The sequence below is a fragment of the Sander vitreus genome, chromosome 8, assembly GCF_031162955.1.
Source record: "Sander vitreus isolate 19-12246 chromosome 8, sanVit1, whole genome shotgun sequence".
NCBI lineage: Eukaryota > Metazoa > Chordata > Actinopteri > Perciformes > Percidae > Sander > Sander vitreus.
In genome coordinates, this window is record NC_135862.1 from 3,687,095 (window position 1) to 3,714,300 (window position 27,206).

The 27,206-nt window shown below is 41.5% G+C and overlaps 1 protein-coding gene across 1 annotated transcript; it reads left to right on the forward strand.

The window, feature by feature from the left end:
• On the forward strand, window positions 1–27,206 carry tdrd12 (tudor domain containing 12). Its single transcript, XM_078256440.1, has 34 exons — window positions 1–24; window positions 1,747–1,911; window positions 2,160–2,296; window positions 2,545–2,664; window positions 3,248–3,303; window positions 3,467–3,552; window positions 4,082–4,259; window positions 5,458–5,522; window positions 5,606–5,721; window positions 5,814–5,879; window positions 6,436–6,487; window positions 6,808–6,887; window positions 7,981–8,040; window positions 8,255–8,329; window positions 10,118–10,181; window positions 11,068–11,175; window positions 11,658–11,843; window positions 12,089–12,242; window positions 12,711–12,838; window positions 13,202–13,393; window positions 13,613–13,741; window positions 14,318–14,435; window positions 14,599–14,738; window positions 14,888–15,114; window positions 16,191–16,272; window positions 16,447–16,628; window positions 17,495–17,702; window positions 18,034–18,126; window positions 18,303–18,460; window positions 19,127–19,447; window positions 22,117–22,230; window positions 25,957–26,110; window positions 26,316–26,376; window positions 27,133–27,206. Exons 1-34 carry the CDS (start codon window positions 1–3, stop codon window positions 27,204–27,206), a joined length of 4,173 nt encoding a protein of 1,390 aa, XP_078112566.1.

Consider the following 27,206-nt stretch of genomic DNA (forward strand, 5'->3'; position numbering starts at 1 on the left):
ATGCTGAAAATATCAAATTTGAAGGTAAGTGAGCTTTTTACTAAGTCAACTATCAATAAGTGCTAGCTAGCTAGCAGCTAGCTAACACTGACATTGACCGTTGATACGTAATTAGGGCGTGATGCAGTTGAGAAAAACGTTACAAGGGCTTTGGGGGTTTCCGTTATGTCTCGTTCATGTGAGTCGATTTAAAAACTGTTTTATTAAAGAAATAACTTAACTCACCAAAATCTATGGCTGCTAAAACGCTCTGTTCGGGGCCTTACGTTGCAATTTAGACGTTAAAACGTCGTGATGAGGCACATTCACTGCCCTCTGCCCGGTTAACCCGTTCTCTTAATACATCCATGGGTTAACCCCTGTGTTGTCCTCGGGTCAAATGTGACTCGTTTTCAAAGTTTCTTTATATAAGAAATATGGGTTTCTTACAACCTAATTGCCCCCAAATAACATGGATGCATGCATGTACGTTGTATGTAATCCATACAACATATACGTCCATGCATCCATGTTCTTCGCAGGTAACATTAATAATTGTTTCAAAACAACATCCTGACAAAACTTTGACATAAACCAGTCTGTGATTCACTCAACATCCTCTGATCTTAACTATTCTATTAGTCAAAATAATTATTAATAGCTGCTTCTTTTCAAACTCAAAAATGAGGTATAATGTCATTTAAATTAGGTTTACTTACCATGAATTAAAAAAGCTTTGAAAAGAGGGACAAAAACGTTAAAAAAAGCGCCAAAAGCATAGAAAAAGCGAAACAAATGTCAGAAAAAGTTCCAAAAACAATTTTGACCAAGAATGACGCCAACACAAGGGTTAAACCACTGCCATTGTCTAGTTTTATTACTCAAAGGGTGTCCCTCCTGGCATTATTATAAAACTAATATTGACCAAAGGATTGATTACACACATTTGGTGCACTCATAAGACGGATGTATGTTATACAATCATAGGCCTACTTATCAGAAAATAGACACTATATTGATAGGCTATAAATGGGTTACATCAAAATGGATTTCTTTACATTGTTGACAGTCATAATTCCCAAACCTTCACTGGCACAAAATACAGTATAACACAAATGGTTGAGATAATCTATAAATGATCTGCCTGTTTTACAGTCCTGGACCCACAGGTGGTTTCTTGCACATTATGCCTTGAGAAAGTAACCCTTGCAGACCATCAGCTACTTTTCTTGGGGTCCACACAAAAACCCCAAAACAGGACAACAGATAAGACATTTACTACTAAAGGCAACTAACACTAACAACTAACAAGATTGTTTCTCGCAAACATAACTATACATATTCCTCTTCATATACTCTTATATTACACTAAATTCATAAGCACTGCATATACAAAAGTGAAATCTTACAACATATTTATATACATGTAAATATTCCTATACATAAAAAGTACAAAATGTAGTTATGGTTAGCTGAAATACAGCTTTTGCATCACATTTTCATACAGATGTGGAGGCAGCAAATAGCATATGTGGACCCACCTGTGGTAGTTTAACTTGGCACCATAAGACCATAAACACTATCATGCTACTTTGACAGTCTGTAATCTTCTGGGAAGGCTTTCCAGTTTTTCATTATTTAGCTACTATGGAATTTGAGCCAGAACAAAACAAGCATTATATGACTGTAAATCATGCAAAGAGTGCGTATATCTGTAAAATTGGACCCGGTCCTGGTGCCTCTTCGAAGACATTTCTTTCTCTGCAGATTGAGAGCCCGTCCTGCCTCTGGGGTCGGGTTGTTTGGGGGCCCGTCGGTGACGCAGAGACCACAGGCCAGTACGACAAACTACTGACTCAGATGAACCTCTTCTACCACGATGTCACTCAGGACCTGCGCAAGCTGAAGCCCGCAACGTTAGAGGAGGGACAGGTAATGCAACGTCTGCAGTACATGTTCTTGTGACAAATTGGGCTTCAATTGGGCTGGAGGTGCATTGGACGTAGGGCTGGGGAATATATATATTCTATCGACATCGATATATGAGGCTAGATATCGTCTTCAATTTTTGATATCGTGATATGATGTGAAGTGTTGTCTTCTCCTGGTTTTAAAGGCTGCATTACAGTAAAGTGATTTGATTTTCTGAATGTACCGGATTGTACTGTTTTTCCTCTCAGGTGTATGTGGTGTACTGGTCAGTGAGGAAGTCGTGGTGTCGGGCCGTGGTGGAGTCGATCTTTATGGATTCGTTGTCCTGTCAGGCTCGCTGCCTCCTGGTCGACCACGGAGAACGACTTGTCATCCCCTTGGACCAGTAAGACCAGAACTGTACCAGTCCTCAACACTGGACCACTGTCATTTTACCAGATTAGTCTAAAGAGCACAATACAAGAGTGTTTTGATTAGAAGGCACTTAATTGCATCACAGCTGATTTTCTTGAACATCATTTATCAAACAATTTTAAATATATATATTATATTTTTTTTTGCAGACCTGAGAGATTTTTGTGTGTCCTTGCTGTTTGATTTTCAACTTTTGTGTTTTCCTCTTGGTCTGACAAGGATACGAATCGCTATGGAGCCCTTCCTCCAGCTGCCTTTCTGGGTGAGAAAGTTCCACCTGGCGGGCATCAAACCAAAAACCCTGCGAGTGTCTGTCTTTGAGAAGGCACCAGCGCTCATGTAAGACAAACTCACTGCCTACAACTGAACTGTTGATGGATTAGTGAAGCACGCTACACACACTATTTAGGATATCCACAGTTCCAGTTTTTCAGATCTTGTTCTCCTTAAAGGTATAGTAAGTGATGTTAATCCAATACACACACACACTCTCATAGAGCACCTTACCATGCATACTGAATCACAGGGTCAGTCCCTGCCCTGTCACTGCAAGTATCTATCTCTAATACACTTTTTGTCGAATTCAGTGAATATCTCCTCACGGTCACCTGGCTCTCTATTTTCTGTCTGCGCTGAAAAGAAATCTGGCGTTAATACATAGCCCTGTGTGTGTAAATGGAAAACAAACAGAAGTGCATGAGCCGCAAAACACTATTTCAGCCAATCTGCAACAGTTGATGGTGGGGTGCGGAAATTATGAAGGGCGGGTTGTATTTGTTTGGCAGTTGAGTTCAAATATCAACAATCTTTGCGCAGCATTGTGTACTGCACCTTTAACCAACTTCATCTCTGTGTTTACATATATTTCTACTGTAAAAGTAAATTCACTTTTAACTTGATGCTTTATTCTTTTCCTCTGCAGTCCGTCGGCTCAATGGGACAGCTCTGCTACACTCTACCTGCACAAACTGCTGCAAGGTGACCAACATGGCAGATAGATGAACAACTGGTTTTCTTCTGTAGATTTAACTTACTGGAATCAAAATGTGTGATGTTCTAAACTTAGCTTAGCAGTAAAACTGATGTTAAAACATGTTTCCAGTCTTGGGGAGTCATTATTTGGTTTGCTTCCTTCCACTAGCGTCGACGCAGACAGAGGCCGTGTTGCTTGAATCCGAGTCGGACTCCACATCCATTGAGCTGTACCTGACCGTAAGGAACGTCAAGGTGAACTTTGACCCCTTGGTGTAAAATTTAGCAAGTCACATTAATTTAGAAAAAGAACTTCAAACATTAAGTATAAACACAGAGCTTTATACAGACATAAATGTACATAAAATCTTCCTTAAATCGTGGCCGGGTTAGCCCAGTTGGTAGAGCAGGCGCACATAAATAGAGGTTTACTCCTCAACGCAGTGGCCGCGGGATCGATTCCGACCTGCGGCCCTTTGCTGCATGTCATTCCCTCCTCTCTCTCCCCTTTCATGTCTTCAGCTGTCCTATATAAATAAAGGCCTAAAAAATGCCCCAAAAAAATCTTCCTTATATTTGCTACTTTAAGTCTCGTCTTAATGAACCTTACAAATGAGCGTCTTTATCTTAACGTTGTTGACAACATCCAGTTTTCATCGGCCCTTCTCTTGGTTCTTGCTTATGTTTGACAGTCATATCCTTGTGCATTTTGTTTTTATCGAAGCTTGTTTTGTTTTTTTTACACATAGTGAAAAGAATCACCAGTATTTTGTTGATTTTTCAGATCTGTGTGAACGACGATCTGGTGACCAAAAAGTTTGCGTACTATAGCAGAGAGTCAGCTGACAGCAATGGCCTGGATGAGGTGGACACACATCCTGTCATGTTGTCCTACAGCATCTTAACCCAGACTGTCGGCACAACGTCAAAGAAACCGACAGCACAGACCCAACTATCTCCTGGTAAACACACAGATGTGACTTACTGTTCAGGGCAGTCATGTATATCAAGACTTATAGTGTGTCTCAATTTGGATACTTTGTGAGTGCACTAACATGTAGTACACTGGGCACACTTGTGCAGTGCGTACATTTCGACATAGTAGTGGTGTCTGAAATCGCACAAGGCCGTTACGCACTGACTGGACATTACTCTTCTGTTTAATGGTAAATTGCAGTCGGGCGGAGCATTACCGCCACCTACTGTCCGCCTGGCTATAGTTTCTCACTAACTGCCAGCAGTGTAGTGGTACTTATTGAAAAAAAAACTGCATATACTGTGTGTGTGTGTGTGTGTGTGTGTATATGTATGTATGTATGTATATATATATATATATATATATATAAAAAACCTTTTGTATAGCTCGTGTTTCGCAGTTTTAATAGTAACTGCTGCAGCTCCCCCCCGCCACATTTGCAAGTTTAAAAATACATTGGTAGTCCTTCAGCTTCAGTTCCGTAGCAAAGATGGTGACCGTTGTGTGCGAGTAGTGCCCAGCTATCCACACTCAACATTTTGGCCGTTTTGTGTGCAACATCTGGGTACTCGCAGTGCACTTCATGTGGCCACGCTTCGTCAGTGTGAACGCACTAAAGGTAGCAAGTGCAAGTACAGAAATGCGTGATTTGAGAGAGCAATACTTTGACATGGTTTACACCACACCAAGTATCTGCATATGTAGACACATCCCCATGTGCAGTCAGGTTATAAATTGCGGTCATACATTTTGGGCTACATGCAGACTCTTGCAGACGTGTGCATGACAAATACTGGATCAACACTGGAGTTTGTGTTATGCTTTTATGGCTCCCTCCTCTCCCCACGTGGTGAATCCTCCACACACACTTTGGGCTGTTGGCCCTTTTTTAATGATTGGAGCTGATATATTTTCCCATTTTCAGTCTCAAAGTTACTCGGTTTACTTTCAAACAATCCTCATAAATTACAAGGTTGCTGTTAAAAGTGTGGATTTAGTTTCACTGCAGCTTTGGGCAGCTTGGTTTCATGTCAATTATTTGTCATTTACATGTAATGAGATCTAAACAGATGCTGGTTTTCAGCTATTTCGTCAAGCTTTAATTATAATAGGAAACAAAATGGTGTTGTGAATCTGTTTTACATTTTGCATTCAGACTGACTCTAATCTGGTTTAACCCTCAGTGATGTCACAAAATCTGACTGCAGCCAAAGCTGTTGATTGGCTGACGGCTCCCTCTACTCCTCAGGTCAGCAGCTCTGCTCACTGTGTTACTGTCGGTTCTCCAGTAAACATCCACACATCCTCACCTCTGACTCTCTGCTGCTTTAGAGCCAACATCATCAGCTGAAGACCTTCGAGGTAGGCAGCAGGTCAACGCTCACAGACGGACATCTGTCTCCAGGCAGCCAGTCAAAGAACGGCCCAGACGCTGCTGCTGTTGTAGAGCGGTAAGCGCACATTTGATTCAGTTCAGCAGTTTACTGTTGAACAGAGATAACTTATGAATCTAAGTTAACCGACCTGCTTTCATGTTCAGCGATTCGTCCGAGGATACAGACTCGTCTCTGGCTGCAGCTCTGAGCAAAAATCTCAGTTTGTTCAGGTAAGAATGAAACTCGCATACAGTACTTCCCACGTGACTGGCTGAAACCAACAGCACGTTTCATGATACTCGCATAGTCTATATCGACGACGTTTCATTTCAGGGATCGTTATGTAAATTCCGCCGGGTGTCCCCAATTTTAGGCCGGATGTCCGTTACCTTGCGCTTTCTTTGTGTTGTAATTTTAACCTCCGGTGGATTTGTGAGGACTATGGTTAACTGCTCCTCAGATCTCTGCAGGGTAAATCCAGACAGCTAGCTAGACTATCTGTCCAATCTGAGCTTTCTGTTGCACGACTAAAACAGCCTTTGAACGTACACACGTTCCACCAAAACAAGTTCCTTCCAGAGGCTATTGAAGAGGCTCTGGTGCTCCGTCCGGTGCTTAGCACCGCCCATGACGATTGTGATTGGTTTAAAGAAATGCCAATAAATCAGAGCACATTTTTCTCCCATACCAGAATGCTGTGTGGACTAGCCAGACCCTCCTCCGCAGTGCTGTGGAGGAAGGTCTGGCAATGCGAAACTAATCCTCTACATTTCCCATAACCAACAGGTTCCTGAAGTTTCTGAATCCTTACAGCAGCTACCAGCAGGCGGCTCCAAGTGTGAGTACATGCCCAACACAGGAAGTGTTTCTCAAGCTAAATGGCAGAACCTTTAAGAATTAAAGCTCTGGTACAGTTTTAAGCACATTTTTGACATCCTCACACAGCTGTAAGTTATATCCGCAGGGGTCTAAACTCCTGGAGGCCTGTTGTTTGGGAATTTATCTTTCTCCTATTTTTTTCCCCCCTTGTCCACTAAAGGATTGCACACACATGTGGTTGTTGGGTTTCTTGTGGGTTTCACCTGTACTATTTGGTCAGTAATTCCTCAACAATAAATCTAGATTTAAAAGTTAGTTTTTTTTGTTTGTTTTTTCCAGGTCAGTCAGCATGAAGAGCTAAAAGACTGCCGACCTGAAGAAACGACTGCAGCCTCCGCCACCTGCACAGGACAGGAAGTGTATGCTGACAGTACACTTTCAACATTAAATCAATTGATTAAAATGACACGGGGATGTTGAGAATGAAACATTCCGGGCTCCTCGATAATTCAACATATTGTTACTGACAGCATTTTAACTAGGGCTGCAAAATAAATCGTTTTTTTTTTAATTATTATCGCGATATCAAGTTGCGCAATAAACGCATCGCGAAAGGCTGCGTCATATCGCTAAAGACACTCAGAGGGTTTTTGAGTTAATTGAAAAAGTGTCGGCAGAAAACGTTTTAATGGTGCCTTTTGTGTTCAGTTTAATGTTCAGTTTGTTCAATAAAATAATGTTGGAAATTATTTCCTTTTTTTAAATTCAACATTCATTTGTTGTATTTAAGCAGAATACTGAAAGGCAGAACTGAATACACTTTAAAATCTGTTTATTTATCGCAAGTAATATCGCTCAAATTGCAAATATTCAACAACATTATTGCATATTTTCCTCATATCCTGTATCCCTATTTTAAACTATCAGTAAATGACTTGAGTTTATGGTCTGTAAAAGACATGGACGTTCAGCAGGATGAAGTCAAAAGCCTCCCCAGAGACATTTAAAGACATATCCTTATCATTCAGTGTGACTTCCACTTTCCAAGGATATCATTGGAAATAAACATCCATAAATCCACTTAGAAATCATGGGGAAAAAAGTCTTTATAATTAGAACTCACCTAAGAATCATCACATCTTTTTAAGTTTTCCTTTGTATAAAATTATGTTCGAATCACTCCATGTCCTCTAGAGAAATAAATCCAGTCCGAATGGGGCTTAAATCTTTCATTGATTAACGCTTAAGATTGCAGACCTATACTCTATGTACCAAACTACTGCAGTGCTTTGGTAATTGTATTTTGTCACACAGATTAGTCCCTTCAAACAACAGTGAGCCTGAAACATCGGACAACCAAGCATTGCTCAGTATGAGGTGAGACAGACTGATGCTTTCTTACTTCAAATGTCAATATTAGTTCATTGAGCTGATTGTTTTTAATGTTAAGTGAAGCTCAGCAATTAGTAACTGCATTATTTGGCTTGATTTGTATTTCATTTGCTGAAAAAGTGGAGCTGAAGGTCTTTGTGAGAGCAGTCCGGTTAAATATCTGACAGATGAAGAAACAAGGTACAGTAAAATGTTCTGCACTCGCTGTGTTAAAGCCTTCTTTCCCAACATTAAACCCGTATCTATTACAGCATGACTACATTAGTGTGACTATCAGGTGTAAATGTGATCCTGTTAAATCTAAAAGATTAAGAGGCTGTCTGCATAACAGACACATTCTCATACCAGGTGGAAAGTTCATTTTGTGTGTCCAATTGATCGTCTCTTGTTTCAGCAGTTTCAGTAGATCAGAGGAGTCGGGACCAGCAGAGAAGACGTGGAGGAGTGAAGAGGACTGGGTCTGTTCACGGTGAGCTGCAGCTCAGAGGGGAAGGATTCACAAATAAACATGCAGAGTGATGGGTCGATGTTGCATCAAGAAAGATAAAACAAAACAGGAGTGTTGGTTTCTGACAGAGTGCACAAACTGATGATGGCAATGAACTTCTGGTGGCTTGTCAGAACAAAAAAATACATTAACCCGTGTGTTGTCTTTACATCGACCACGCAACTTTTTGCTTTTCTGGGTCAAATTAGTCAAAAATTAAACAGTTTTGGTCGTCTTTTTCAACACTTTTTGACACATATTCCATTTAGTATGGCCCTTTTTCCGACGTTTTTGTTGTTTTTTTGTTGTTTTTTTTTACATTGTTTTTCGACACTTGTCACTTTCTTCAACGTTCTTTTCTCAATTATTTTTTCAAATGCTATAAAATTGAATAAAACAACGAAATTCAATGAAAGTAGTAGAACTGATCATTTATTTTACTTGTGGAGAGCGTTGTAGGGAATAGAGATGTTCCGATACCAGTATCGGTATCGGCTCCGATACTGCCTAAAACGCTGGTATCGGGAAGTACTGGAGTTAATGCACCGATCTGATACCACGTAATAAAGCCCTAAAGAAAAAATATGTTAAAGTAGTTTATTTATGTTCTTTTTCCGTTATAACTGACTGTCAAACTGCAGAATAACAGAACGTTCTGGGGCGTTCATGTTTCACAAAGAGTTTAACCTGAGCCAGACCGACGACAAAGTAATAATATCGCATCCATACAGGGATAGTAGTATACAGTTGTTATACATCATATCATCCATACAGGGATAGTAGTATACAGCTGTTATACATCATATCATCTATACAGGGATAGTAGTATACAGCTGTTATACATCATATCATCCATACAGGGATAGTAGTATACAGTTGTTATACATCATATCATCCATACAGGGATAGTAGTATACAGCTGTTATACATCATATCATCCATACAGGGATAGTAGTATACAGTTGTTATACATCATATCATCCATACAGGGATAGTAGTATACAGCTGTTATACATCATATCATCTATACAGGGATAGTACTATACAGCTGTTATACATCATATCATCCATACAGAGATAGTAGTATACAGCTGTTATACATCATATCATCTATACAGTGATAGTACTATACAGTTGTTATACATCATATCATCTATACAGGGATAGTAGTATACAGCTGTTATACGTCATATCATCCATACAGAGATAGTAGTATACAGCTGTTATACATCATATCATCCATACAGGGATAGTAGTATACAGTTGTTAAAATATATGACACACTGGTATCGGATCAGTACTCGGTATTGGCCGATACGCAAGTTCAGGTATTGGGAAGCAAAAAATGGTATCGGACCATCTCTAGTAGGGAACCATCCACGTTTTTTTTTTTTTTTTGACAATTTGGTTGAAAGAAACACAAATTTCTGATATAGAAACATTATGAAAATGGGTCAAATTTGACCCTGAGGACTAAAGGAGGGTTAACATTTTTGTGTCTTTTCAATCCTAATTCGTGCAGTGCCCGTGTGGAGCACGTGCCAGTTCGGAACCGGCCGATTGCTTGGGTCCCAGTGTTTTTTTGTTGTTTTTTTTTTACAACTTTATCTAACTAGGCTCAGCTGTGGCTCATCTGGAGATTCGCTTTTTTCGATTAGCCCTCGCTGCTGTTCTGCGCATGCTGACACACGCACACTCACAGAGATGCCTCGAATTTATAGATAGATTATATCCAAGGTTTTTTAATTCTGACTGTTGTTTGTGATGCAGGCTTTTGGAGTGGTTGAACCCGAAGCCTTTGAACTTTGATCCAGACGCTGCTGCAGATGACACAGTAGGTTTTCTCATCTCATTCTTCAGAAACAAAATGTTTAGCGTTGCAGGAGCTGCTGCTAAGGGTTTTGGTCTGAAGGTTGTTTGTTGTGGCGACAACCCAAGAGATCCCAAAAACTGCTCGACTGAAACCATCAAGCAAATCTGTTAATGTTGGCTGCCTGTAAATACATGTCAGTTAAGTCAGGAGATGTTGGCTTAAAAAACATGAATTGGGTACATGGCATTTGTTGTGCAAAATACCACCTCAGCTTATTTTTCCTGAAGGTTTATATGTTTGTTTTTTTTCTCCATAAAAGTGCATTATTTTGTTAAACTCTAAAAATGTACTTAAACATCTTTAACTCAAGTGCAGCTGTTGCTGTGCTTCACCTGAGCTGCAGAATCTGCTGCTGATGTACCATCAGAAACTTGTGTGGTATGTGATACCAGAACATCAGTCTTTATGATGTTACACCATATTTACTAGGGCTGCACAAAATATATATTTGTTTATTGTCATCGCAATATCAACTTGCACAATAAACGCATCACGAAAGGCTGCGACATATCACGTAAGACACTCAGGTTTTTTGTGTTAATTGAAAAAAAACTGCACTTTAAAATGTAACTGTCGTTCTTTTTTAAGTGGTGCCTTTTATGTTCAGTTTAATGTTCAATTTGTTCAATTAAAGAATGTTAGCAATTATTTCCTTTTTATTTGTTTTCAATTCAACAAGCTATTTGTTGTATTTTAGAAGAATGCTAAAAGAAGCAGAACTGAGTGTACTTCAATATCCGTTTAGTTATCGCAAGTAATATTGTTATTGCGACATTCAACAACGTTATCGCATATTTTCCTCATATCGTGCAGCCCTAATATTTACTGTCACATATGTCTGTCTCAGGTTGTTGTCAGTGATCCCAGAAGGAGTGGGATTCTGGTGCACTCTGCCCTCCCCGTGGAGCCCTGCACCAGCCTGGATGATGGCCCCCTCACAGAGGCTCTCCGCTGGGTAAACAAGAATGTGCTCTGACTTTTGTTAACGGCCGTGACAGCAGCGTGCTTGTGTTCGTGCGTGCGTGTGTGCGCGTGGCATGATGTGGCCCCATGAGACACCTACTCTAGTTGGAACAACCGCAAAAAAGCATTTTTTTTTTTTTTTGCGATCAAACAAAAGTTCAACAATACATACTTGGGAAAGCAAAAGTGTCACAAATACAAATGTGTAACGAAAAAAAGGACAGTGAGGACAGCTAGGTAGATTGTTATTGGTTACAAGCACTCAGCCAATACAAACAACAAAATGATGCATCCCTAGCATGTATACAACCACAAAAGAGGATTTGAGTTCTTATCCAGGTGAGTAAATGTCTGTCTGCGGCCAAATTTTGTCACTGTGAATTGGTATCTGGACGGAAAAAATGATATCAAAACATCTTAAGCTACATGTTTAAACTCCACCTGAGTTTGACATAGTGACCTGTATGTCTCCAGATGTTGCGGAGGAAGCAGTACACCACTCTGTCTCCAGCTGACTGTTACAGCTGGCCAGCTGTGGCTCGAGGATGCAACGCTGTCATCGTTGCCCAAAACGCTGATCAGCCACTCAGCTACATCGCCCCCCTGCTCTCCCACATCCTTCTCAACTCCATCTTCACCTGCCTCACCTCCACCTCAGGGGTGCGTACATCAGAAATACATGAATTGGCTCAAAGTGGCTTATTTTTTTATCTCATCGGAATCTTAAACATCATTACATTCATTTTTTTTTAAATACTCTTAATTTTTTTTGCAGCACACATCTTTTATACAGCACCATGATTTGATTGAGTGTTCTGTTGGTCATTTAGGTATTGTAAGACTTCTTGTTTTCAGAGGATTGTGCTAAAATTTTTGGGATCTGTACGTTCTGTGTTGATGTTCAGCCCATAGCAGTGCTGCTGTGTCCAGGCTGGGAGAAAGCCCAGGCGGTGTATGACCTGCTGGAGGAGATTAAGGCCACCAAAGTCCTCCACCCTGCCATCTTGCTGCTGGGCGTCGGCAAAGACGAGGCCAAGGATGTCAGGATCCCCAAAAACTGTGAGCAAAGCAAGATCTCAGTCTGCTAGTGGTCAGCTGAGGACTCCACATATGTTAGGTTATAATAAGTGTCGCTTTGCCAGACCTTCCTCCAAAGGGCTGCAGAGGAAAGTCTGGCTAGTCCGCACAGCATTACGGAATTGGAGAAAAACGTGCTCTGGTTTATTGGCATTTCTTTAAACCAATCACAATTGTCACAATGGAGCAACGGTGCCGCTGCAAAATAGCCTCTGGAAGGAACTTGTTTTGGTGGAACATGGGTACGTTCAAAAGTTGTTTTAGTCGGGCGTCAGAAAATTTCAACGGAAGAAAGCAGAAGGTAACGGACATCCCAGAAGTGGAACGTCGTGGATATAGACTAGGTTATAATAGAAAATCCCCAAATGCATGTGTTTGCTTATAAGTAAGATTATCCTAAACTAAGGTAGTCCTATAATTGCCAAGATTTTCTATTTTTATTTTTACCAGGCCTGCTGTTGGTGACCACTCCGTTCAGTTTTGTTCGTCTGCTGTCCTGCCACTGCTTCCTGTTCCTGCGCCTGTACCACCTCGTGCTGGACGAGGCCGACCAGCTGTTTTCTCTCGCTCCAGATCAGGTGACAGTCTGCTCATCATTCACACTCAACAGTTTCTGAGCTACAGTTGCTGCTAACGGGCTGTTAATGTTTAATTTACGAAGATGGTCTGTTTCTGATTCAGATTTATTACTCTTACAGCACACACAAACTAAATAATTTAAAGAGGGGCATAACATGGCTCAAAACTGCACCTAATCCACATATTATCCTTATTTTATGTCAATATATTCATGTTAGACTTTTTCCAGGATTTTTAAAACTAGGTTAATTGTCTAAACTTTCCAAGTTATTTCATGAATGGTTGCATCAACATCTTCTGCCTTTCCACCCAAAGAAAAACATTTCTACTGATTTCTTTACACATGCATGTTCTCCTGTTAGATGGCGACCATTTTGCAGCATTTCCAGAAGGTGACCACCAGCGAGGAGAAGGCTTCCTGTCCTCAGCAGCTCGTCGCTGTGGCGAAAAGATGGAACAGTCACATGGAGGGTTTGTTAGCCAATCACATGCCGTGCCCCTGCATTGTCATGACTGTCCCAGAGGAGGCTGCTCTCTATGGTAACGTTCAGCAGGTCAGTTCCAATGATCACCAATAATTACAACTTTATGTTGATCCTAAATCCTTAAATATGTTTTATTCAACTTTTTGTTTTTTGGGATCAACTTTTTTTTATTTTTTAGCACCATTTATCATACAGATACAAAACAAATTCCACAATACGTGCCAGGTAATGTCAAGTGGTGCATATTCAACAACATTTTAGTTTAGGGAAATGTTTGTCTTCCTACAGATCATCCTCATGACTCTAGAGAGCAGCAAGGTCTCAGTACTGTTGGGTGCACTTGATTTCAACCCCGTTGTCGGCCAGAAGACTCTGATCGTAGCCAACTCTGCTCAGGAGGTGGAAGACGTGTTCAAGGTGAAACAACTGCTTCAGTTATACTGACATTCCTGTGGTTAAACCTTTGATTTAGGACCAATATGAGCCCAACAGATGAGTAAACCTACATAGTCATATCCTACTGTGAAGTACACTGTGTTAAGAATAATACAATAAGTTAATGATTTTGCCTCAGCTGCAAATTGGCACCCTGACAGATTAGGAAACACATTTATTTGTTGTAATGTGAAGGCAGAGATACCAATTTGCCACAGCAGCCTCCACATTTCTTTTGAGAGCTGCTTGTAATGTTTGAGTAATTTGTGTGGATTTCAGTGTGTGAATTTCTTTTTTTTTTTAAACTCTGTAAAGTGTCCTTGAGGGTTGTAAAAAGCGCTTCATAAATAATAAATGCATTAAAATGCTACAACAAGACGGGATACGTTTTGTTTTTAATGACAGGAGTGACAGTCTCTTATTAGCAAGTAGAAAAATCCTCTATCGTTACCACTCTCCATCCACATGCATAATCTACAGATGGAGTGCACTGATGGTGGAAAGTTAAACCAAAGGGCAGTTTTCTTTGAACTAACCAGTGTCATTTCTAAACTTCAGGCCGTGAGCAACAAATCAGCATTCTGCCTCAAGACCCACGAGGGTTTAACACACGAGTTTGACTTTGTCATTCAGCAGTGGAGGAAGGACATTGGGCCCAGCACTCATGTTATTCTGGGTAAACTGGAGATGGATAGATATATATAATATATATAAACTGTATATAAGGAAACTGCTAACAAAGAGAACGTCATCAACAGTAAAGACATCTAGAGCCATTCTCCCTGAACAGTAACAGTGCTACTGTTTATTTGTTGTTGTGTTTGACCTTTGACTAATAGTGACCAACAACGAGTGCCTGAAGTGTCTGGGAATCAGAGATGCGACTTGTGTGGTCCATTATGGCTTCCCTACTTCCCCCAAAGTATTCGGCGAGCGGCTCTTCTGCATGGCGGAGAACTTCAGAAACTTTTCTGAACGAGTAAGAACAGATGGGATACATTTAGTAGATAGAATCATCTATTCCTACGCAAATGCATCAACATAACCACAGTTTCAGTATCCATGTTTGCAGCTACAAGGTACCCTTGGGGAAATTTGTGTTTGCATTTCCTAAATTTCTTACCCAAGGGTTCCTCTCAGGACCAAGCACGGAGTCCTCATCCCTCCAGGTCGGTGCTGCTGATCTCTGAGAGGAACGCAGGTCATGTAGTCGGAGTTCTGCGTTACCTGGGGCGAACCAACGCCCCGTTGCCCCCTGAGCTGCTGTCCTTCGCACAGGGCGTCCATGCGGCCCGGGAGAACCAGAAGACCAACAAGTCTTTCTGCAGCTACCTCAAGAGCTTTGGAGTCTGCAGGTCAGTATTTCCACTTCTTCAAATCAAGATAAACTGCTCTGTGTTTTATATTTTGACATTTATGTTGATATTTGATGTGGTGAGCTCAATGTTTAGTCCTTAGTCTATAATCTGTAAAGGCAAAAAGAAAACTCAATATATGGAAAGATCCAGTTGAACAATGAGTCAATTCATCCAATTCAATTTTATTTATAGTGTGAAATCGTAACAGGAGTTATCTCAGGACACTTTACAGACAGAGTAAGTCTAGACCTCACTCAGTAATTTACAGAGTCCCAACAATTCCCCCCAGGAACAAGCATTTGGTGGGACAGCAGCAAGGAAGAACTTCCTTTTAATGGGCAGAAACTGACAATGGATAAATCCATTTAGTCTTCAATCAGAACGCCAACCATGAGGTGGTTGCAGCTTCTCAAATGTTTTGTTTATTAGTGACATTTTGGGCTCACAGTGTTTCCTGTGTTGATTGGCAAGTGGCGGCCTGCCACGGTTAAATGTCTGCTGTGGAGCGCAGCGCTGCTCGGACCGTGCGCCGCTGACCTTTTTCCCTCCATAAACTCCGCTCTCAGCTCCTCTGCCAGTTGCTGCATGAACTCCTCCTTGGAGAGGATGTGTGCAATGATTCCAGCCAGTTCAAGGATGTATAAAGTTATATGAACATGTAGACCGCCACCGGCCATCGACGTATACCGCGAAAAAAAAAGAAATCCTAAAGGAAACACTGGCTCAGTCAAATTTGTGACTGTGATTGCATTTGGTATTTTCTGACATTTTAGAAATTAAAGTAAGTAAATATTTCAGCCCAACCTTGGACACTACACAGCCTTCACCCTGAAAAAACTACAGCTTTTCATTACAGCTGTTAACACTCCCTTACCCAGAGAGTATGATCGTCTCAGTGTTATATGCTGCTGTAGACTTTTGGAATAAAGTTTGTAAAATGTTTGCATTATGGTTTAAATCCACTGTCCCAGGTCTGTCTGAAAATAGCTTTCTGGTGCATTGCAGATTTAAAAGAAAAATAATAAAAATGAAAATGAGCCACATATTGTGATTGTGTGTGTTTTCCTCTGCAGAGACAGCAGCGTGTGCCCCGACCGTCACAGATACATTTCCCAGCTGGATCAGTCTGGGCTTCCTGCTTCAGGAGTCATAGAAGTGAGGAATTCACATTGCTCACTTTGTATTATTCCTTACAAAAGTTCCTGGCCCTTTTTTTTTCTGTTGCCTAATTAAAAAAATAGGCAACGATATTGTTGTTTGTTGCTTGTTCAAAGTCTATGATTGCACTTGTAGTATATGTCTACATCTGTTGTTGTTCGATGCACCCAGGTTGTGCCTATTTACATCAAGACGGCATCAGTGTTCTGTGGTCGTATTGTCCAGGAGGAGGACGGAGGTTTCCAGAGCATGGCGTCTGAGATGACTTCTTATTATGCTAAAAAGAAACCTGGAGCCCACGAGGTGCTGGAGGGAGGCTTATACGCTGTGCAGGAGGACGAGGTTTTCCACAGGTCTGACGTTAAATCTGAACATAACGTTGGGGGGGTGATTTGCAGGCTTGAAAACAGCGGTGGAAGAAGTATTCAGATCCTTTTACTTCAGTGAAAGTACTATTACCACGCTGCAAAAATAGTCTGTTACAAGTGTAAGTCCTGCATTGAAAATGTAACTTAAGTAAAAGTATGTAAGCATCATCAGACAAATGTACTTTAAGTATTAAAGTAAAAGTACTTGGTGCAGAAAAATCCTCACATTTTAGAAACTGGAAAGGATCTGGAACAGGAAAGGAACAGTTGTGTGTCTAATAGTCTAATCATTTCAGGCGGTTGAATTGTTGGGTAGTTTAATTATAATAAAACATTGTGAATTTATAAACTACATGCGTTTTGTGTGCAAAATCTTAACTTGTAAAGTAACTAGTAACTAAAGCAGTCCGATCAACGTAGTGGAGAAAAAATTTACAATATTTCTCTCTGAAATGTAGCGGAGTAGAAGTAGAAAGTGGCATGAAAAGACACAAGTATCTCAACATTTGTATGCAGTACAGTACTTGAGTAAATGTACTTAATGACATTCCACACCTGGAAACTGGAACACAAAAGCCAATATATTGACAGCATTTTAGTTGCACAGCTTGAAACACCCACACTACACTTGAAGCCCAAATGCTGTTTATTTAATCATGATATTCTCTGTTGGTGAAGCAGAGTGGGAAAGTGTCTTTGTTTGTTAGTGTCTTTGCTACATGAGGCTGATGGTTTGTTAGGAGGCTACCAACAAACCAGGTTAATTAATTTCTCTTAATGTAAGTTTTTTTTTACTGGGTTATAAACTGAAGCTCATTTCACTTTCACAACTGTTGTGCTCCATGCGGCAGGGTGAAGATCCTGTCCGTCCCAGACAGAGGTGGCCGGCTGTTTTTCAGCGTCTTTGCTCGGTTTATTGATGTGGGAAAGGAGGAGGAGGTCAAATCCCACCAGATCCTCCAGCTCCCGGAGCAGTTCCACTCTCTGCCCGGCCAGGCCGTGGAGATCATCGTCTGCCGGGTCAAACCAGCTGACGCCGAGACCGACTGGCACCCCAAGGTTTTTATTCTCAGCGTCTCACTTTGCTCAAATATACAAACACGTCCCCAATATTCCTGTGCTCTATTAATTTACCAGAGTGAGGACATCAGGTGTCTTGAGTTTAAACTGTTTGAACTTAAAGACATCCTGTGTCAAATCTGCAGGTATTAGTGCTCAGATTTATGGCTTCCCCTGTTCTGGACTTCATGCTCTTAAGTGGAAAGATCAGTCCTGTGTGAAGTTTTTTGGTGGTTAAAATATGTGAATGTACTTAATAATAATAATAATAATAATAATAATAATAATATTATTATTATTATTATTTTTTTTTTTTTTTTTGGGCTCACAGGTTACCAGGGCGCTCAGCCAGAAGATCCGAGGCCTGCAGCACCGAGCCAGAGCAGTCTTCAGCCTAGGAAACACTGTTTTTGTTGATCCCATGGTAGGTTTTTACCATTCAATCAGTGGGTTACTGATGGACGGATAAAGTATCTGAAATTAAAAAGGTGCTGTAGACTGTCCACTTTTTACAGTTTAGGGTTTCTCCAAAAGTCCAAAGTAGATCAAAAATGATTTTGTCAGCTTATTTCAGTCTGTGTCGTTTTTTTCTCTATCGAGGTCCGTGTGACCAAGGTGCCGGGTATGAAAACTGTGATCAATGAATACAACGTGCAGTCGGAGATCCTGAACACGGGGATGGGAGTCAGCAACCTGGAGCACCTGGACCTGCTGAAGGCTCTCTGCCAAGAGAGCAAAGAGGCGGGTCACGTTAACGGGTAAGGAAACACTCAACTGTCCCAGTAGTGGCCTAAACAGTGGGTACATGTCAGAGTATATCAGCCACCTTCACTCAAGTCATAGAGAACAGAGCTCCTGCCGGCGGCTGTGAGTGAGGTCGTTGTTTACATGATCCTGTTTAAATTGATCTGAAATAAAAACCATAACAGCTAGAACATCCATTCTCTATTCTGCATTTTCACTACGGCTTCTGTTTTTCACGTCATAACGTCGTACACTCGTGATGACGCTATCACGTTACGTGACGTCCGGTGTAAAACCGGGTGACGCCATTTTTTGCAGATGAAACTATCAAAAAAAACGATTACACCCTGCTCATAAAACTAAAACATTTGCAAAGTTCAAATAACTTTTAGTGTTCAGAAATATTTTGTCATGTTTCTACATTAAGAAATCTTTTGGATGAATAGTTGTCAGATTTTTGTATTTAAAAAAAAAGACACAATTTCATTACTTTTTTTATATGGTTTATGACTTACGTAATCTTAGCTTAGGTTGCAATGATATTAGGGATATTATGCATTTGAAGATACTGAAATAACATCAAAATAATCAAAAATAATCACAATAATCAAAAATACCAATGTGGACCATTTCTATTGCAGAGTTCAAAGGGTTAATGAAGCAGCGTTTGTTGCTTGTAGGTCGGGGAATGGTCCGGCGTCTCTGGAAGTCAGGATCAAAGCTGAGGAGGAAGTTCTGGCTGAAGCCTTCAGAGCAGCTGAGGCCAATCGGCTTGCCGAACTTCCTCACCTCGCTGACATTCCTCCCCTCGAGCCATGTGAGCCACTCAGTCCAGTATTTCCAATGATCCGGTCCCTGGTCCCAGAACCACCAGTACCAAGGGCACCTAATCTCCACCTGGTTCCAGTGTGTGTTCAGACGACCCTGTCGGCCGGCCCGACAGCTATCGGACAGAGAAACACCCACACTATTGATCTGAAGTCAGCTGAGCAGATCATGAGGTTGGTGTCTTCATACTTAAAAAAACGAGTTGTTCTTTGTTCAAGCTTCAAATATTTAAGATTAGAAGAAAATGAAGTTGGACATTTAACCTGCATCTGTCTTCCTAACACAGTTTTCTCAACCAACTCTTAATACCACAGCTTTTATTTATTTAGAAAGTCTCATTGAGACTTAAGAACAAACTACAATAACATCATCAGAGAAAACAATCCTCACACACTCACATCAACACATTAAAACAGTCTCAAAGGATGGTTTAACAGGAGGTTTAACTGAAAGTCCCTCAGAGGAAGTCATATTTTTAGCTTCAGTTTTTTTAATAGAAGCTTTATGATTTTTGATACACAGGATCGGAGATGGAGGACAACTTTGCCCCACGACCAAGCAGGCTGCTTGTCTCAAACCCAAGGAAAACGGTAAAAATAAAAGAAGTCTATCCCCTAATACTGTATCTGAAGTCTCTTTCCCGAAATTCAGCCTTGGTGCAGAATTACAGCCACTAGAGCCAGTCCCACAATGAGCTTTCCTTAGGATGTGCCATTTCTGTGTCTGTAGCTTTAAATGCTATTGAGGAGGAGAGGAGGGGGGGGCAAGGTGGGGGTGTGGCCTTGACCAACTGCCATGCTTTGCTGGTTATCAAGCCATGATGTCTCTCTCTTTCTCATGGGCGGGCCAAATTCTCTGGGCGGGCAAAGCAGAGAAAGGGGGGGTAACCTTTCTCCTTATGACGTCATAAAGGGAAGATTCCAGATCGGCCCATCTGAGCAGGGCTCGGTTTACACCTATCACCATTTCTAGCCACTGGGGGGCCATAGGCAGCCTGGGGGAACTCATATTAATGTTAAAAAACCCTCATAATGACATTTTCATGCCATGGGACCTTTAAATATAAATAGCTGCATAATTACTCATACATCACCCATATTTTATTATGACACTGTCAGGGGACTTAACTGTAAAACCTTGTAATATTCATTTCTAAAACTGCTTCAAACTCTTCTTAATACACACTAAAAACAGATAACTCCAGATGCTGATAACATAGTATTTGTTATGACATTTATTAAATAACACCCATTGTAAGAGTAAGACAAGACTTATGCAGCTGCCTCCACCTTTAGAAAAATTAAATGTGAAAACAGAATTTTGTTTCCTGAACGTGAGACAAACATTGTGGTTCATAATTGTGATTCGTGTCTGTTCAGGTGTTAACGGAGGTGACGATGAAAGCAACATTCAGCAGGTCATCGGCACTAAAGAGAGAGACTGTGATGACTCCACAAAAAGGTACAAGATGGCCTCTATGGATATTAAAAGAAAACGCCTTCCTGCTACAACTTCTACTACTGTACATCATATCTGTTTCCAGCAAAACGAAGAAAGTGAAAAATGAAAGAAATCCTCTCCTTCTTTACAAATTAATTACATGTCAGACTGACTGACATGTGCATTCTTCTTAGTTTGTAGAAATGTCTCGTGATATATTGTCCCTAGAAGTGTATTATTAGGGGTCCCAGCCCGAGTCTGGAAGAACCGGCGGTAGCAAGAGCTACGCCGTTCGCACAGCAGGGCTGTGGAACCCTATTGTTTTTCCATCATTATTCTTTTCCGCCTAAAACTCCGACTACAGCCTAAACCGTACATGGTGGGGGGTTGGCATTTTCAGGACTGGTCCAAAACTCCGCAAGGACCTCAGGCGCAACAATTGACCCACTTCCACCACTAGGTGGCGCTATAGCAGAAAAAAACGCCCTATAACTCCCACACCATACACCGGACATTCAAAAACCATATATCCACGCGTTCCCTGGATTCCCACGGAGGAAAACATAAATCTTCGCCTAGGACGCCATTTGAAACAACTTGACCACCTCCCCTGCTCCTTCAACCACCACACTGCCTCCCCCCTCCACCCTCTCGGTCACTCTCTCATTTCTCTCTGCTGTCCCCCGCGGTCAGGGGGGTTAAGAAGTTTGTTTACCTTTATTGTTAAAGGTAGTCTGTATATGCATGGAGGTGAACTGTTGACCAACTGCAACGACGACGTACCGCAGACGTCGCAGCTCGCGCCTCTCGATATTTACCGCCGTTTGCCTCCCCGCCGCCCAGGTTCGGGTGCCGCTTTTGCGCGCTCCGCTGGGCGTCGGGAGCGACTGGCGTGGGTGGCTTGGGCCCTGTCATAACTGCTTGCAGTTCTAGTTCGACTTGTTTTTGTTAAAGAAGGAAAATCAAATCACAGTACTCAATACTATCGAATCGCAACACTTCCAGTATCGCAATAAATGAAAATCGCAATACAAATCCAATCAGCATCCATGTATCGTGTAAGAATCGAATCGGGACAGACAAAAACATATTGTCTCGGTCCTAGTACCTATAAATAGGTATCATCTCATCTTTGAAAATCAGCAGTAGATGATCCAGACTATATAAGTTGGAACTACAGTTTTTTATTGTCTCCTTTCAAATCAATCAATCAATTTCATTCGTCACGAGTCGCACAACGTACAATTACAGTTAAACATTATTCCATCAGCTCCTTTCGACTTGTGCCTGATTCATCATAAAGCAGCATGTGGCTGGTTGAATGGCACCGGCAAATTGAGCTGGAGGTTCATTTAAAAACAAGACTGTAAATGTATTTCTTTCTCCTCCGGCTGTGTTTTAGTTTCCACCCTCAGGCCCGTTGGTACCAGACGTCCGACTCTGCCATTGTGACGGTGAAGCTGATAAACCCCGAGAGCCAGCGCTGTGATTTCTACCCCGACAGAGTCGTTTACAGGTCTGTCAGGAGCAGGCCACCAATGATTGCTCACCTACTTCACAGCACATTCAACATTCAGTGGAGATTTTTATCCAGAGCACTCTACACCGGTGGGAGTGGCTACATGTTTAGCATGGCCAGCGTTTGTGTGAATTAAACACATAGTTTAGAGTTTTTTATAGAGTTTAAACCATAGAGACAGAGCGCATCGAGTCATACACTGAAAGCCACGCCCACCGGAGGGGAAAACAATCCCCGCCACAATAAGCAACTAAGGGCTGAAACGCTAACAAAGTGCCTGTAGCTAGCTAAACCTTCAGATTCTAGCACGTCAAAGGATTAGTTTAGCGCCCCTTGTCTACCAGAGAGGACAAGTAAGATGTTAGTAAGCTAATGTTAGCTATGTGTTAGCAAGCTAAGGCACTTTAAACATAATACTATAGCTTTCTTATTTTTCCACATTTCACTAAATTGCATTATTTTTCAGCATCATATTTGTATTCTTGGGGTCTACTAGAATAGATTTAAAGGTGCTCTAAGTGATGTTGGGTGACGTCACTTCTTGTTGACGTTCTAAGTATTTTCAAACAAAACAGAGGCTAGCTCGCCCCTCCCTCCTCCTCATCCCTTCCTTCCGCGCACTAACCCCCCAACCCCCACCCCCCAAATCCTTCTTGTCGGTTATTGGCTGGAACACTGTTTGTTATGTTTCGTGATGCAGGTTGGCACAGTTTGTTTTTGTTGCTGTTTATGGAGCCTGGGCTGTCTACAGAGACCGCGTTTGTTTTTACAGTGTGTTTAGGGGACAGGCAGCTAGCAGATAGTGAGGAGATGTTTTTTTACAGTGTGTTCAGGGGACAGGCAGCTAGCAGATAGTGAGGAGATGTTTTTTTACGGTGTGTTCAGGGGACAGGCAGCTAGCAGATAGTGAGGAGATGTTTTTTTACAGTGTGTTCAGGGGACAGGCAGCTAGCAGATAGTGAGGAGATGTTTTTTTACGGTGTGTTCAGGGGACAGGCAGCTAGCAGATAGTGAGGAGATGTTTTTTTACAGTGTGTTCAGGGGACAGGCAGCTAGCAGATAGTGAGATGTTTTTTACAGTGTGTTCAGGGGACAGGCAGCTAGCAGATAGTGAGGAGATGTTTGCTGTATGTGACAAAAAAGTGTAGCCTAAAAAACGCGTGACATCGCTTAGAGCACTTTTTAAATGCTTTTATGTTCAAAAAACAAATGTTTCTCAACTGCCCATCAAAAAACTGGGCATCTTAAATCAGTGACATCACTAATTAAGAAATTTCAAACGGGAATGTGGGTGAGGCGTGTTTTAGGCAGTTGAGAAAAAGTGCCGTCTGTGGGAGAGAAAGCATTTGGAGTGAAATGTGTACAAAAAAGTACTTTATACATATATTACACAAACAACTTTATAACACGCTAAAAGACGGGGGAGAAAAGAAAAAAGTATAATAAGGCCTCTTTAACTTAGAGAAATAAAGTCCGCCTAAAACTAACATTTTGATATTTGACTTGGTAACAAAATGCTTGCTGCACACGTAACATTGAACATTACGTTAGCTTAGTGTCTTCTCATTCTCCCTGCTGATTCCTCACGTCCGTTTCCACTTTTGTCTTCCTAAAAGTTTTCCGATTCGGCAGCCTATACAAACTTATTCAAAGTTCTGGGTTCTTTACCGTGTTGTTCGTGCATATCGCCACACAGCAGCTTTAAGGCATTTTTCAGTTTGAATTGACGAGGAGGAAACCTTCACGCAATACAAGTCAATGGAGAATTGTTCTCCCCTCCGGTGGGGGCGGGACTTAAATGCGCTCTGTCTCTATGCCCAATGAAAATACTTGTTTCTGACTGGCTGGTAACACGTCAAACATGGTTCAGGTTTACAGTTTATTAATTAGGTATGAATGTTTGTAGGAAACCTCATCCTCAAAGTCCGTTACTTTTCTTTTCTGGGACATTGGCCCCTGAAGTTATCCTGTAATCTGTTTTTTTTCTGAATAATCGAGCTATTCATCAGCTAATCAAATTAATGTGACATCATGTGGCACGAAATGTAACATATGAAGTTAAGAGATTACTTTAGTTAAACTGCTGGTGTTCTGCCGCAGTGACTCCGCAGATTCTAACAGCAACTACAGACCTTTCTATGATTAGTTTTGCACTGTTTTAGTATTTGTTTTGGCATAAGCTTCTTAATTACTTTAGTCTGTAATAAAGTCTTTTAAAATCAATATTTAGTCTCACATGATTATTATACAACAGTTGGTTGTCATCATGCCATCTCGGTCAAGAGACAACTTACCTGCTTTACTCTTTGTTTACGATACGGGCGATAATTTAATGACATTTTGGTCATTCGTCTTTTAATGGAATGGAAATCATGAAAAAAAATCAGACTTTGTGATACACAATTGCGTTTAAAAATTGACAATAAAGTGGCGCCTGGGTAGCTCACCTGGTAGAGCATGCACCCCATGTACAGAGGCTCAGTCCTAGCCGCAGCGGCCACAGGCTCGGTTCCAACCTGTGGCCCTTTGCTGAATGTCATTCCACCCTCTCTCCCCTTTCATGTCTAAGCTGTCCTATCAAATAAAGGCCTAAAATGCCACAAAACTGACAATAACATTAACTTCCCTTTCCTTATCTGAAATACCTGAGGGAATATCATTCGAAAATTGCAGTTTGGTGTTCATAAACTTTACATAACCTCACAGTTCAATGTGATTAACATTAACTGGATTACATAACCCATCATTTCACATACGTGAACCAATATCGTGATATATTTAGAGAAAGTTCTTCTATACCCCAGTAGCACTGGGTGATATGGAAGGAGGCGAGAGAAGAAGTAAGATTTTTGCACAAATGGAATATGAAATTATGGACCTACATTAGAATGGAAGATTCTGGGTGTATCGCCCAGCCCTAGCTTACAAGCTTATTTGCGAAACAGATTGGTGTTATTTAATTCTTGACTCCATAGGGAACAGCGCCCTTCTGTTAGCTGTTAGCTAACACTTTGATTGTCCTTTTGTCTCAATTCAGCAATGTTTGCACAAACGCACATTTAAAGTAGTATATTTAGTAATATATATTTTTGCCTGTAAACAATATACAGACGTAAAAAGGAAATCTCACCTACCCCCAAACCAGAGGCACTTTTATATCATTATCAGCTGTCTCTGGAGTTCGTTGATTGGACATAATAAAATATTTGAAGACATCACCTCAGGTCCTGGGAAACACTGATGGGCATTTTTCACGGTTTTCTGAGATAAGTAAGTGAAATAAGTTAGTTGTAGTCCGACTTTATTAACTTAATTGCACCCACCCTGAAGTGGAGGTTTGGACGACGGACTCGGCTTCTTGACTGACTGAGGACTTGAGGGAGGTCATGCTGAGAAGAGGCGAGGACAGACTGAGGCGTGCCTGAGGGTACGGTGCGGGCCAAGTGTCGAACTTTCAGCCTCCTGTGTTTTCATTGAAGGAAACTGATGTTTCTGACAGTAAATTAGATACCTCTGTGTGCAGCATAGAAAAGAAACAAAACCGTGGTGTTTGGTCATTGTGTGATCAGGTTGACTCTCTTTCTCTCTCTCTCTCTCTCTCGCTCGCTCGCTCACTCACTCACACACTCTCTCTCCCTGTCTCTCTCTCTCTCTCTCCCTGTCTCTCTCTCTCTCTCTCTCTCTCTCTCTCTCTCTCTCTCTCTCTCTGTTGATTGTGTTCAGTGGTAGAGCGAACGGTCGGACCTACAGAGCCGACCTGCAGCTTCACGGCAACATCGCTGCGGACCGCTGCAGCTGGGAAATGAAGTCCAATGAGCCCGTTCTCAAACTGGTTAAACAACAGCCGGGAAACTGGGAAAGGCTTCTCAGGAGCAAGGTACTATAATCCTCAGTTAGCCTGTTTGAAAAATAAAGTATTTTAAGTAGTAAGTGATAATTTAATAGATAGCCTTTTTGGCCGTTGTTGCTGTACATGTTGGATGCCTTTCAGAATTTACAGAATTGATTTTGAGCTGCACCAAGTTGTAACAAAAAAACAGAAATGTAACGATGAACTTAACAAGTTAGTTTTATTTCCTCAGAATATTTTTGTGAGTTACGACATGGATCACTTTGTAGAGGATGAAGACAAAACTCCAAATGGTAAGAACCGCACTGAAAACATGACTACGCCTATTGTGGATATTGTAAAATAAAGTGTACTCTTTGATTAGCCTGGCTCCGCCCTCCTACGTACTTCCGCTCAGTTTTCATTTCCCTTCAGTACTCCATCTGGGTTTGCGGTATATTCTTGGGTTTTCTCTGGCCAAATCTTTACCGGTCCAATCAGCGAACGGAGGGAGTGACGTTGAGGTCGTGCGAGTGTTTGAGTTGTAGTTCCGTATTGGTGGCGGAGAAAGATGCGAGCGAAGCCATTCGGTCCGTTGTGGCAACGCTGCCGAATATCCAGAAGTTAAGAACAATCTTTGCTGAGTTGTGTTGGTGGCCGTGATGTTGTGGCCCTCCTCCCCACGGGGTTCGGGAACAGTTTGAACAATTTTCCAGCTCGCTCTGTTAGTGGTGAAGGAGTTGGCTAAGGCGAAGGCTAGCGATGCTAATGCTAAATATAACCCGATAGTTGTTGTTGTTGTCGGTCTCCCCTCTTGTTGCACATGCGCATGACATACGTCACGACCAAACGTTAGCGATTGGTTATGGCAGATCCAGAGTGGCTCTGGGCAGATCCAATAGTTTTAAACTTCAACAGAGTACCCGCCTTCAAGGAAGTTAACACTTGTCAACGGAAAGTGTCCAGACTCTCTGTACAAATAAATGTACCAGAGTCTGGTAGGACCAGGCTAGTCTTTGATACCTGCTGTCTTAAACTGATGTCTGTTCTTTTCATGGTTTGGTCTTCAGGTCTGTGTTTTGTAGAGAACACGGGAAAGGACAACTGGTATGTGAACTCTGAGACCGACAGTGACAGTGACTGA

Coding starts and splice junctions, on each gene's coding strand:
- tdrd12 (XM_078256440.1), top strand. CDS start 1: ATGCTGAAAATATCAAATTTGAAG. Junction 4,260..5,457: donor ACAGACCCAACTATCTCCTG/GTAAACACACAG, acceptor TTTAACCCTCAG/TGATGTCACAAAATCTGACT. Junction 16,273..16,446: donor CTGCTTCAGGAGTCATAGAA/GTGAGGAATTCA, acceptor CGATGCACCCAG/GTTGTGCCTATTTACATCAA.